Genomic DNA, 12,150 nt, shown 5'->3' with positions numbered 1-12,150 from the left:
TCCGTGCGGACGGGGCCTCAAATTGCATTAAGGGACATGCTGATCGATCAGTCGACATCATGCCGAATATAAACAACCATGAACAGGCAGGGGTCCATGAGCGCTATATTATAAAAACAAGTAGGCCTATTTATTATTTAAAAATAGACATAAAAGAATGACCTGTCGCAGTAAAATAAAAGAAACACAACAACGCAATACTAATGAAAATAATAATAATTATCTATTTATTAACTGCCCCTCAACCTGTGTTTAACGTTCTCATCCTCTATGTTGACATTAATCCAACGTGAGTCATCCATTCCTCACCGTCAGGATCGTTCTTCAAATAATTCAAACAGCTGAAGCTGGCGCGCCCAGACCCAACGGGGCGATCTGATTGGGCGGGGCGGGGCCAGGGGGGCGGGGCCAGTGCAGGTCCGACCAATCCGAGCGGCGGCTGTAATGCGCCCAACGAAAAAAATGCGTTTCAAATTCAAACGGCTGCAGACCAGGAAGGAATAAGTCCAACATCCGACCCGAGCCACGGTAAGGCCGATAAACAAACAATAAAATCACCGTAATCGATCGTCAAGGTTGGTCACTTGTGTTCCCACCGTCCGGTTCCGTATCCAGAACATTCGAGTCCGGATACGACTCTTGATCACATGAATAGGTACTCCATGGAGGGACTCCGCAGAGAGCGCCCCTCATTCATGTGTCGCATCTGGTCTAAAAGGTTCTGGATAGATACGACTAGATAAGATAGATAGATAGATAAGACTTATGATCGCATGAATAGGGCTCTCTGTGGAGTCCCTCCATAGAGAGCCCTATTCATGCGATCATAAGTCTTACCTGGGTGTTTATAAATGGTGCGGAACTCGGATGGCTTCGGTTTCATCTTTGTAAGCATTAGCCTCTCTTTCTGTCCAGAAGTGTGTTAACTTTTAAAGTGAGCTGAAGTGATTTAACCCCAGCTGGGTTCTTCAGCGTCAGGACAATCCGATCAGACTCGTCTGTCCTTGAACAGGGCTCTCTGTGGAGGGGTGGGCAGTAGAGGTGGCTCGGTCGCGAAGCAGTCTAGATCATGTATTAACAGGACGCCAATCATACTAATGTGAGTACAATTGTTCTCCCCAATGTTTTTTTTTTTTACCAGGCACGAAGAGTCATGAGCGGCAAAGAGGTGAGTTCCATCACAACATCGACACACCCATCCACGTTGCTGGTTTCTGGTTCACGTCATTTCACACCCATCCACGTTGCTGGTTTCTGGTTCACGTCATTTCAGTTAGCATCAGAGCTGCATTCTGGTCTTCAAATATTGAAAAGTTATGCCTTGCTTTTAATTTGCATTATCGATGTGTAGTTTTAATTGCTTGTTTATATGCCTACCATATTTGTATCTCATTGAAAGGTTTGGTTACGCACTTATTCAAGATTTGCATGGTATTGTTAGCTGTTTGAATCCTTTCTTGACTCAAACAAGCGAAAATAAAAGCGGTCTGAAGAAGAGGATAGGTTGTCAAGATAATTTTTATGAAGAAGTTCTTTCAATTACTCTTTTATGTTTTCCTAAGATAGTGATGAAGAGAAACTTATTTTTAGGACATGTCGGCCAGCAAAATATTTGATTTGATATTAGAGCATGATCGTGGGAAAGTTACCAAGGATACATTCAGGGAGACAATGGGTGAACGATATTCTTACAGGGAAACGTTTGCATTGTGGGTAGTGAATACACAGGTAACAAAGATAAGTGGGAGTGAGCATTGTGGAGAGTTTAGGATTGGCGGGAGAGGCCAAGTTAAACTGCTATACACTATGGGGGAAGTGGACCCGTCGGCAAGGCTGCAAGACCATTAAAGGAATCTACACAACAGTCAGTCGATTGGCCTGGCCTCGGTATCACACTTAGTGGCTGCACTGGGAGTGATCTTAACCTCTCTCAGTTAGAGGGGAAGGGAGGTATCTTAAGGTCCAGGGAGAATGTAAACGACAAACAAGGTTACTGTAATGTTTATAATTGTGTATTATAGTCATGATTAATATTTCCACGACAGATGGGTTCTTTTGAGTCTGGCCGTCAACATTTCCCTCGAAGCGCCGTTCATTTTGAAAGGCTACTGTGTTTCATCCACCATCACGATGTGAACCAGCCGTCGTACTTTCATCACGTCAACACTCGACCCAATGCAGCCGCCTTTGTGTGTGTGTGTGTGTGTGTCGTGTTTGCAGAACGCGTTGTCTCGTCTGCCGATAATGTCGGCAAAGCGTCCAGCAACAGCAGCGTCCAGCAACACCAGCGGCAGCAGCATGGAGAGCACGGGCCAACCAGCCCAGGTACGCCCTGACGCTAATCAACCAATCCTACTGTGGCTACGGCATGACCCCAGCCTCTGATTGGCCGTCAGGCTAGGTTGATGCAACACAACTAGCTGGTTAGGTTGATACAACACAACTAGCTGGTTAGGTTGAGACAACACAACTAGCTGGTTAGGTCGTGACAACACAACTAGCTGGTTAGGTCGAGACTACACAGCTAACTGGTTAGGTCGAGAAAACACAGCTAGCTGTTTAGGTTGATACAACACAGCTAGCTGGTTAGGTTGAGACAACACAGCTAGCTGGTTAGGTTGAGACAACACAGCTAGCTGGTTAGGTTGAGACAACAAAGCTACCTGGTTAGGTTGAGACAACACAGCTAGCTGGTTAGGTTGAGACAACTCAGCTACCTGTCCAGGTGGAGACAGACAGACTGCTACCTGTCCAGGTGTGTGTGTCAGAGTCTGATGGGGGCGTGTCCTGTCTCTGCAGAAGAAGCAGCGCCGGGAGGCGGAGCCGGCGAGGCCCAAGGCGGCCCTCAGCACGGCGCCCGTCCGCCGCCCGCCCGCCGCCAGCGTCTCCCGGGCGCCGCGGGCCACGGGTGCTGCCACGGTGGCCGCCGCGCCATCCAGAGGCGGCGTCAGGCAGAACGTGGCGTCGGTGGCGCCGAGGGGCGGGGCCAGGCCGGCGGCGGCGGCGGCGTCCAACAAAGCAGGTGGGTGGACGTTAGCTCTGGGGGGGGGGGGGGGGTCCGGTCCGGTCCGTAGGGGACTGTTGGCCCGGGGCCCAGGTCTTAGTGGATGGTAAACAGAACGTGGTGCTGGGATGTTGATGCACCAATCACAGACACCCGACGTCTAAGAGGGCGCTGTTGTTTGAGGGCAGACATTGTTAGAAAATAAAATGCAGACTTTTTTTAAATATTCATCCACCCAACTTTAACGGTATTGGTTAGTCGACGTTACCTCCCCCCCCCCCCCCTCTTAAAGCGTGGCAAAATGCCCTCGGTGTAATCGACCCAGAGCCGTGTCCCGTGGGCGCCCGGTCACTGAGAGGTCAACGTGTGGTAACCACGGCGGCGGTGGTTGTGTGTCTGCTCCCTAGGGGAGTGCGGCGCTGTGGCGGCGGCGGCGGGCGGGCGGCGGCCGGGCTGGGACATGCGGGGGAAGGTGAGCGACATGCAGGCCAAGCTGCAGTCGCTACAGAGCCGCGACCGGACGGCGCAGGAGGAGACCCGGGAGCTCCGGGGCACCGCGGCCTCCGCCCAGCAGAGGGCGGCGCAGCTGGCCGAGGAGCTGGAGGGCCAGAGGAGCCAGATCTCCGCGTACCGGGGCGAGCTGGCGGAGGTCCGTGGGGAGCTGGAGCGGGAGGCGTCGGAGCGTCGCGGCCTGCAGCGGGAGCTGGGCGGCCTGCAGGAGGCGCACCAGGTGGTGCTGACGCTCCGCGACAGCCAGGAGCTGGAGCTGCAGGCCGGAAGGGCGAAGCTGCTCGCGCAGGGGTCCAGCCTGGAGCGGCTCGAGGCTGGCCTGCAGCAGCTCCAGGCCGAACTACAGCAGCGGGAGCAGGAGGTGCGGCTCCTGCAGGACACGGTGGACCAGCAGAAGGACGCGCTGCACGCCGGCGAGATGGAGCGGCGGCAGCTTCACAACACGCTGCAGGAGCTGAAGGGGAACATCAGGGTCTTCTGCAGGGTGCGCCCCCTGGTGGGCGGAGGCCCCAGCCCCCACATCCTGCTGCCCCCCGACGACCACAAGGCCCTGGTCCTGGCCAGGTCCGAGGAGGTGAGCGACGCATCCCATAATGCCACTCGCAGAGGCAGGGCCGTAACCCGGACTTAATCCGCTCCACCTGTTCTGAGGGTGCGACCGTGTTGGCCAACCAGAATGCTCCTCTCCACGGTAGAGGTAGGAGGAGTGACCTTTGACCTCTGACCCTCTGTGTCTCCTCAGTCTCACGTGGGCCGGACGGGGGACACCCAGAAGACCTACAACTTCAGCTTCGACCGCGTGTTCGGCCCCAGTGCCAGCCAGCAGGAGGTACGCCCTCGTCGACGCGGGGGGAGGAGAAGGCCTTTGTGGTGTCGTAGTCTGAAGATGAGCCGCATGGCAGCGCTTCACCTCCACCTGCTAGGAACTGTTGACGCGAAGCCTTCTGTTTATCTCTGCTAGCACGGTTTGGGGCTCTAAGCCGTCCGAGGCCTTTCACCGTTTTTTTCCTAGCCAGAAAACTTTATTGCCAATTAAGCTCTTGAATTAACTGATTTACTCCTGTTGGTCCCTCTCCTCCTTTATCCCTCCCCCTACAACGCCAAATCCTCCTCCTCCTCCTCCTCCTCTCCCTCTGGACTCCTCCTCCTCCTCCTCCTCCTCCTCCTCCTCCTCCTCCTCTCCCTCTGGACTCCTCCTCCTCCTCCTCCTCCTCTCCCTCTGGACTCCTCCTCCTCCTCCTCTCCCTCTGGACTCCTCCTCCTCCTCCTCTCCCTCTGGACTCCTCCTCCTCCTCCTCTCCCTCTGGACTCCTCCTCCTCTCCCTCTGGACTCCTCCTCCTCCTCCTCTCCCTCTGGACTCCTCCTCCTCCTCCTCTCCCTCTGGACTCCTCCTCCTCTCCCTCTGGACTCCTCCTCTCCCTCTGGACTCCTCCTCCTCCTCCTCCTCCTCTCCCTCTGGACTCCTCCTCCTCCTCCTCTCCCTCTGGACTCCTCCTCCTCCTCCTCTCCCTCTGGACTCCTCCTCCTCCTCCTCTCCCTCTGGACTCCTCCTCCTCTCCCTCTGGACTCCTCCTCCTCCTCCTCTCCCTCTGGACTCCTCCTCCTCCTCCTCTCCCTCTGGACTCCTCCTCCTCTCCCTCTGGACTCCTCCTCCTCTCCCTCTGGACTCCTCCTCCTCCTCCTCTCCCTCTGGACTCCTCCTCTCCCTCTGGACTCCTCCTCCTCCTCCTCCTCTCCCTCTGGACTCCTCCTCCTCCTCCTCTCCCTCTGGACTCCTCCTCCTCCTCCTCCTCTCCCTCTGGACTCCTCCTCCTCTCCCTCTCTCCTCCTCCTCTCCCTCTGGACTCCTCCTCCTCCTCCTCTCCCTCTGGACTCCTCCTCCTCCTCCTCTCCCTCTGGACTCCTCCGCCTCCTCTCCCTGCAGGTGTTTGAGGAGATCTCCCTGCTGGTGCAGTCTGCCTTGGACGGCTACAACGTCTGCTGCTTCGCCTACGGCCAGACGGGCAGCGGCAAGACCTTCACCATGGAGGGGGGGGACTCTGACGCGGCGGTGGGCGTCATCCCCCGCGCCGTGCAGCAGGTGTTCCTGGCGGCGCACAAGCTCGGCGCCCAGGGGTGGGAGTTCTCCTTCACGGCGAGCTTCGTGGAGGTCTACAACGAGAGCCTGCGGGACCTGCTGTACACCGGCAAGGGCGGCAAGCGGCCCGAGCATGAGATCCGCAAGTCGGCCGCCAACGAGATCAGCGTCACCAACCTCACCTACCAGAAGGTCGCCACCGAGGGACAGGTAACCACGCCAACGCGGCCAGACCGCGCCGCCACGGCTGTCGATGTTACGCAGCACTGTGTTAATGCTATGCAGCGTGATGTTAACGTTGCACACGGCGCTGTGCTAATTCTACACGGCGCTGTGCTAACGCTACGCGGCGCTGTGCTAACGCTACGCGGCGCTGTGCTAACGCTACACGGCGCTGTGCTAACGCTGCACGGCGCTGTGCTAATGCTGCACGGCGCTGTGCTAACACTACACATCACTGTGCTAACGCCACATAGCACTTTGCTAACGCCACATAGCACTTTGCTAACGCCACATAGCACTTTGCTAACGCCACATAGCACTATGCTAACCTTCCACGCGTGCGTCACGCTGCTGTCGCGCGTCGCCCCCTAGGTGCAGAACCTCATCGCCATAGCCAACCAGAACCGCTCCACGGCACAGACCACCCTGAACGACCGCTCCTCGCGCTCCCACTCGGTGTTCCAGCTGGACATCCAGGGAGAGAACGCCGGCCGCGACGTCCGCTGCAAATGTGAGTGTGTGTGTGTGTGTGTGTGTGTGTGAGGGTATGGTAATGCTAATGCTAATGCTGCAGGGGAACCGGGTTCAGCGATACAGCGCCCCGGGAGCACCCGGCATGGGGGGGTGAGGGGTCGGGGGTTCGCGTTGAGGCGAAGCCCTCCTGGAGTGACTTCCTCCCTTCACGTTGAAGCCCACCGTCAAGCCGTGCACCGGCCTTCAGCCCTCCCTCCGTTGAACCGTCCCTCGGGGCCCCCCCCCCCCCCCCTCTAACGGAGCTCTCTCTCCCCGCAGCCACCCTGTGCCTGGTGGACCTGGCGGGCAGCGAGCGCGTGCTGAAGAGCCAGGCCCAGGGCGAGCGCTTCAAGGAGATGACGGCCATCAACGGCTCCCTCTCCAACCTGGGCCTCGTCATCACCGCCCTGGCCAACAAGGTCAGGACCCCCCCCCCCCCCCCATTACCCCTGGCCGCCATCTCGGTTCCGAGCACTAGCTAGCTGGCTGCTAGCTAGCGCTTGGAACTGAGACGGAAGTTGTGATGTCCCAAACGGCGGAGTCTCTCAGGCAAAACATCTGAGTGTGTGTGTGTGTGTTTGTGTTTGTGTTACAGGAGAGCCACATCCCATACAGGAACTCGAAGCTCACCTACCTGCTGCAGAGCTGCCTAGGAGGGAATAGCAAGACGTGAGTGTTTGTCTGTCTGGTCTGGTCTGGTCTGGTCTGGTCTGGTCTAAAGCATATGGGGAAGAGGTGGACATTGTGTTTCTGTAGTGTGCCCGAAACGGCACATGGATCGTTTTAGATCATCGCGGTTTATAAACTCCAAAAGGAAAAGTGTTTGTGGCCGTTGCTCTCTGCCCAAGAGGCGATAATGATAGAAATTAAGTATATGATTGAAATATGCACAAATGCATTCATATGTACGGATGTTTGTATCCATAAACAACAGGGGTGGGAAAAAATAATCGATTCTTCGATGCATCGCGGTGCTCTCCAGAACGATGCCGTCTCGATTCAGATAAGTTAATAATCCGATTTCTTTCTCTGAGAACAATGACGTTAAAGTCAGCTCTCGTTGACGGACATCTTCACAGGGATCGACCGATACAGATTTTTTAGGGCCGATACGATACCGATATTTTTTCATCAGCCTTAGCCGATACGCCGATACCGATATTTAGAGCCGATACTACTTTCTTTCTTTTTTTCTTTTCTTTTTTTTTTGCTCCCTCAATCATAAAAATTACACTGATAACAAATGTTACAGGTCTCAATTAAAAAAAATGAACATTTCTTGAACTTGAATATAAAAAACTATATTTAACAAATAGTAAAAACAGGTGAGGTAGAACAAGTAAAAAAAAAAAAAAAGGCGAAAAAAATATCGGCGAAAATCGGCCGCATATCGGCCGATACCGATACACGTAAAAAAAACGCGAATATCGGCCGATAATATCGGTCGATCCCTAATCTTTACGCACAGTGTTTGGTTTGTTTACAGCCTGTGCTCAACGTGATTCCGGGCAAAACGTTAGCGATTGGTTATGGCAGATCATCCAGTGTGGCACTGGGCAGATCCAATAGTTTAAAACTTCCAACAGACACCCGCCTAAGTGAGTTAACGTTTGTCAATCGAGTAGGTCCAGACTCTCTGTGCAAATTAAATGAAGTACGAGGGTCTGGTAGGACCAGGCTATCTGTATTGGCCAATCGGATTTGTCTTCACGCGATTGCGATTCAGCCTACGCATAGCATGCACGCAAACTCACACCCAGACACAAGAACGACACACAAGTTCTTATTATTATAATTGACTAAGAGCGGCTCTTTCTTTAATAACATAGAAATGAAAGATTAGAAAGAAAAGAAAACTGAATCTGTTTATTTTTTACAAACTTCCACAGTGTGTCGTAATGCAAGCTGCATTGATTATTGCATTGTTCATAGAAACTCATATTTGTGACAAAACTGTTTGCTCTAATAAAATATCAGATAAGGTAATTCATCTGTTGATGTCTTTAATGATCATCACAAAAGTAGGAAGTGATTAGCGAACTCTGAGTAGAAAATTCAGATGTTTATACATTATTTTGAAAATCACGATGCATCGATAATCGTTTTAGAATCGAATCGTCGACCTCTGACTCGGAATGAAAACTAACCGTGAGGTGCCAAGAGACTCCCACCCCTAATAAACAAGGATCACCTCCAATCAACGTGGAAAGAAGTCTGTACGGGTCTCACGCAATGACCACAGCGAGAGTATTCTTGCCATTCTGGCACGAGAGCGCCCCCTCCTCCGAGGACTATTATGGGATGTGATTGAAACTCCTCCCCCTGTCCTCTCTGCAGCCTGATGTTCGTCAACATTGCGCCGGAGCCAGACAGCTTCGGCGAGTCCCTGAACTCCCTGCGCTTCGCCAGCAAGGTGGGACACCCTCCTCCTCCTCCTCTCTCCTCCTCACCTAACTCCAACTCCTCCTAACTCCCCTGTTCTCTCTCCTTATCTTACTCTTAACTCTACCTCTCCTCCTCCTCCTCATCTTACTCTACCTCTCCTCCTCCTGTTACACTAACTCCTGTTCTCTCTCCTTATCTTACTCCAACTCTTCCTCCCTCCTCCTCCTCCTCATCTTACTCTACCTCTCCTCCTCCTGTTACACTAACTCCTGTTCTCTCTCCTTATCTTACTCCAACTCTTCCTCCTCCCTCCTCCTCCTCATCTTACTCTACCTCTCCTCCTCCTGTTACACTAACTCCTGTTCTCTCTCCTTATCTTACTCCAACTCTTCCTCCCTCCTCCTCCTCCTCATCTTACTCTACCTCTCCTCCTCCTGTTACACTAACTCCTGTTCTCTCTCCTTATCTTACTCCAACTCTTCCTCCCTCCTCCTCCTCCTCATCTTACTCTACCTCTCCTCCTCCTGTTACACTAACTCCTGTTCTCTCTCCTTATCTTACTCCAACTCTTCCTCCCTCCTCCTCCTCCTCATCTTACTCTACCTCTCCTCCTCCTCCTGTTACACTAACTCCTGTTCTCTCTCCTTATCTTACTCCAACTCTTCCTCCCTCCTCCTCCTCATCTTACTCTACCTCTCCTCCTCCTGTTACACTAACTCCTGTTCTCTCTCCTTATCTTACTCCAACTCTTCCTCCCTCCTCCTCCTCCTCATCTTACTCTACCTCTCCTCCTCCTGTTACACTAACTCCTGTTCTCTCTCCCTATCTTACTCCAACTCTTCCTCCTCCTCCTCCTCATCTTACTCTACCTCTCCTCCTCCTGTTACCCTAACTCCTGTTCTCTCTCCTTGCAGGTCAACGACTGTTTTGTTGGTACAGCATCCGCTAACAAGAAGTGAGGTGTTTTTTTAAAACCAGCACCAGTTTTTTATTTTTAAAACCTTTTTGTTGTATTTTTAAAAAAAAAAACATTTTTCTAATAAATATTTTAATAGCGCTGTGTTGTTGCATTGTGCTTACACTGTATTAAACCCTTTAGCGATGTAACGCAGTAGTGAGTATAGCACAATATGAAGAATCTGTACCCAATGCCTGATCAGTTTGTTTATCCATCTCACTATAATAACTTTATAATGTGTATTTCTGGTTGAGACCAAAGTAAAGGACTAGCTTGTGAAGAGTTTGAGTTGGTAGTGTCCCACGTCCTTCGGTCTAAGTGTCTGATGGTCTTTTATTAAACAGAATCAAGTCACTGACACGTGGTGTCACTCTGCTTCATTTCACACATTTATATCGGCCAGCGTTTACGTTGCTTCCTTCATCTTTTGGCAAACAGATTCCGTGAGGCCACCACGGATTTCGAATTAAGCGCCCGTGGTCGACTCGCTCGTTGAAACGGTGACCTGTGTGTGTGTGCCACGGAATATCGGTGTCATTTACTTGCATTGGAGCAAATTCCGTGGCCACATCACGGACAATTTAAGTGATTCCGTGAGGCCACCACGGATTTTGAGTTAAACGCCCGTGGTCAACTCGCTCGTTGAAACGGGGTTCTGTGTGTGTGCTCAGTGTCATTTACTTGCATTGGAGCAAATTCCGTGCCCATGTCACGGAAATCGGCGTGTTTCTGTGATGATCCCACGGATTTTGAGTTCAGAGTCCGTGGTCATTTCACGGATTCCTGTGAGACCAGGGCCCCGTTTCCCGATATCGATGGATTTTCGCTCGTAAGATCATTCTCCCGATGGATCTTTCGAACCATCGATATTTTCTTCGTCGCGTTTCCCGAAACTCCTCTTAACGTGAACGCGCATTCGCTGCACTCACGACGTCGTAGGATTGTAACTGTCTACTGACACGGTGCTGAAATGGGCTCCATAGGAGGGGGAGACGCAGGAATGTCGCAGGAAAATTGTGTTAAAAAGGGTTCAAATATCTCCCCATCAAGGACAGCAGCAGAGTAGCCTACGAAAAAAATAGACTGCAATTATATGAATGCTAAAGACATTAAAACACAATTGATTAGGCTTAAGCCGACATATAGCCTATCAGTCCTAATCCTGAATGCACTGTGCGTTTCACGGCATTTCCCCCCCTGAAATAATTCCATATGACAAAAAATTAAAAATAGCTTGTGTGACAACTACATTTATCTTAATGGGCTGATTTCTGAAACATGCTTTGCGCAGCAAAGAGAGCCGACTTAAAGGGGTAGTTCGGAATTTTGGACGGAGGGCCTGATTCCCAAGTGAGCATTGGTATTCTTTATCACTGGAGACAGTTTAACACATTTCATTCATTCCTTCTAGTTGCAGAGTTCGCTCGTGCTAGGCTAGCGCACGTCAACGGGCAATGCTAGCCTGCGATTAAAAACAGTGTTACCCACTCCACAGTAGGCTACACCCGAGATAAATCAATTATAACGACAGACATACATTTAAATGTCTGTTTATAGAATAATGTTAGAAATAAAACCAACCTTGCATTGCATTTTGAGGGAATTGCTGGGTCACAGCAGCAGTGTTATATTCCTGGTAGTAGGCTCCATGGTAGTAGGCTACGGCAGCGGCGGACTGATACCTAGGTTACCGGTGTTGTGTCGAGATCTGTTTCCCCTAGTCCCCGCCCCCGTCCGAAATTACCCGAAGGGCGATGGAAGAAAAAAACAACATTGTTACCCCTTATGTTTTTTTTCATGATGACCAATAAAAAACAACAGTGTTACCCCTTATGGTTTTTTTCATGACGACCAAAGAAAAACGACTGTCATCCCTCATGTTTCATTTGATAAAAACGACAGTGTTACCCCCTATGTTTTAATTGATAAATATCGACAGTGTTACCCCTTACGTTTTTTTTCATGACGACCAATAAAAAAGTACAGTGTTACCCCTTATGGTTTTTTTCATGACGACCAAAGAAAAACGACAGTGTCACCCCTCATGTTTCATTTGATAAAAACGTGAAGCGCGCGTACACAAAAAGCTCGCCCACGAGCTGCTGTGCTCGTACACAGAGGCACTTTGGAGAGAGCTAAGGTTCAAAACTGACTTTTTTTAGCGAGTTTTATCTGAAGATGTTGTATTGTAGATTTCTATCAATAAAAATGTTATTTTTGTGAGACTTTTCATTTTGAATGTTATGGACTTTTGGAAGGAAGTGTGCTCATTCATAATACTGTCAGATACTGTTCCCCCTCTGTTCCATAGGAAAGGAGGCTCACACATCTTTCAAATTCATACTGCTAACTTCTTTCCCCACAACAGATAGGTCCTGTGATTAAAGTATAACAAAGATGGAGGCCTATTCAACATATTTCCATACTATTATTTTAAAATGAAAGAGGGGTTTTGTTTTACATAATTTCTTTATTGTATA

The 12,150-nt window shown here is 51.0% G+C and overlaps 1 protein-coding gene across 1 annotated transcript; it reads left to right on the top strand.

Moving 5' to 3' along the window:
* The first annotated feature begins 455 nt into the window (after nucleotides 1-455).
* kifc1 (kinesin family member C1) lies at nucleotides 456-11,830 on the top strand. Its single transcript, XM_056582703.1, has 12 exons — nucleotides 456-528; nucleotides 1,142-1,168; nucleotides 2,221-2,325; nucleotides 2,800-3,026; nucleotides 3,434-4,088; nucleotides 4,257-4,343; nucleotides 5,440-5,802; nucleotides 6,187-6,325; nucleotides 6,607-6,746; nucleotides 6,923-6,996; nucleotides 8,665-8,740; nucleotides 9,627-11,830. Exons 2-12 carry the CDS (start codon nucleotides 1,154-1,156, stop codon nucleotides 9,669-9,671), a joined length of 1,926 nt encoding a protein of 641 aa, XP_056438678.1. The 5' UTR covers nucleotides 456-528; nucleotides 1,142-1,153; the 3' UTR covers nucleotides 9,672-11,830.
* Nucleotides 11,831-12,150: the final 320 nt, after the last annotated feature.

The sequence above is a fragment of the Gadus chalcogrammus genome, chromosome 22, assembly GCF_026213295.1.
Source record: "Gadus chalcogrammus isolate NIFS_2021 chromosome 22, NIFS_Gcha_1.0, whole genome shotgun sequence".
Lineage (NCBI taxonomy): Eukaryota > Metazoa > Chordata > Actinopteri > Gadiformes > Gadidae > Gadus > Gadus chalcogrammus.
The sequence above is the reverse complement of the archived record's forward strand: the minus strand, read 5'-3'. Positions and strand labels throughout refer to the sequence as shown.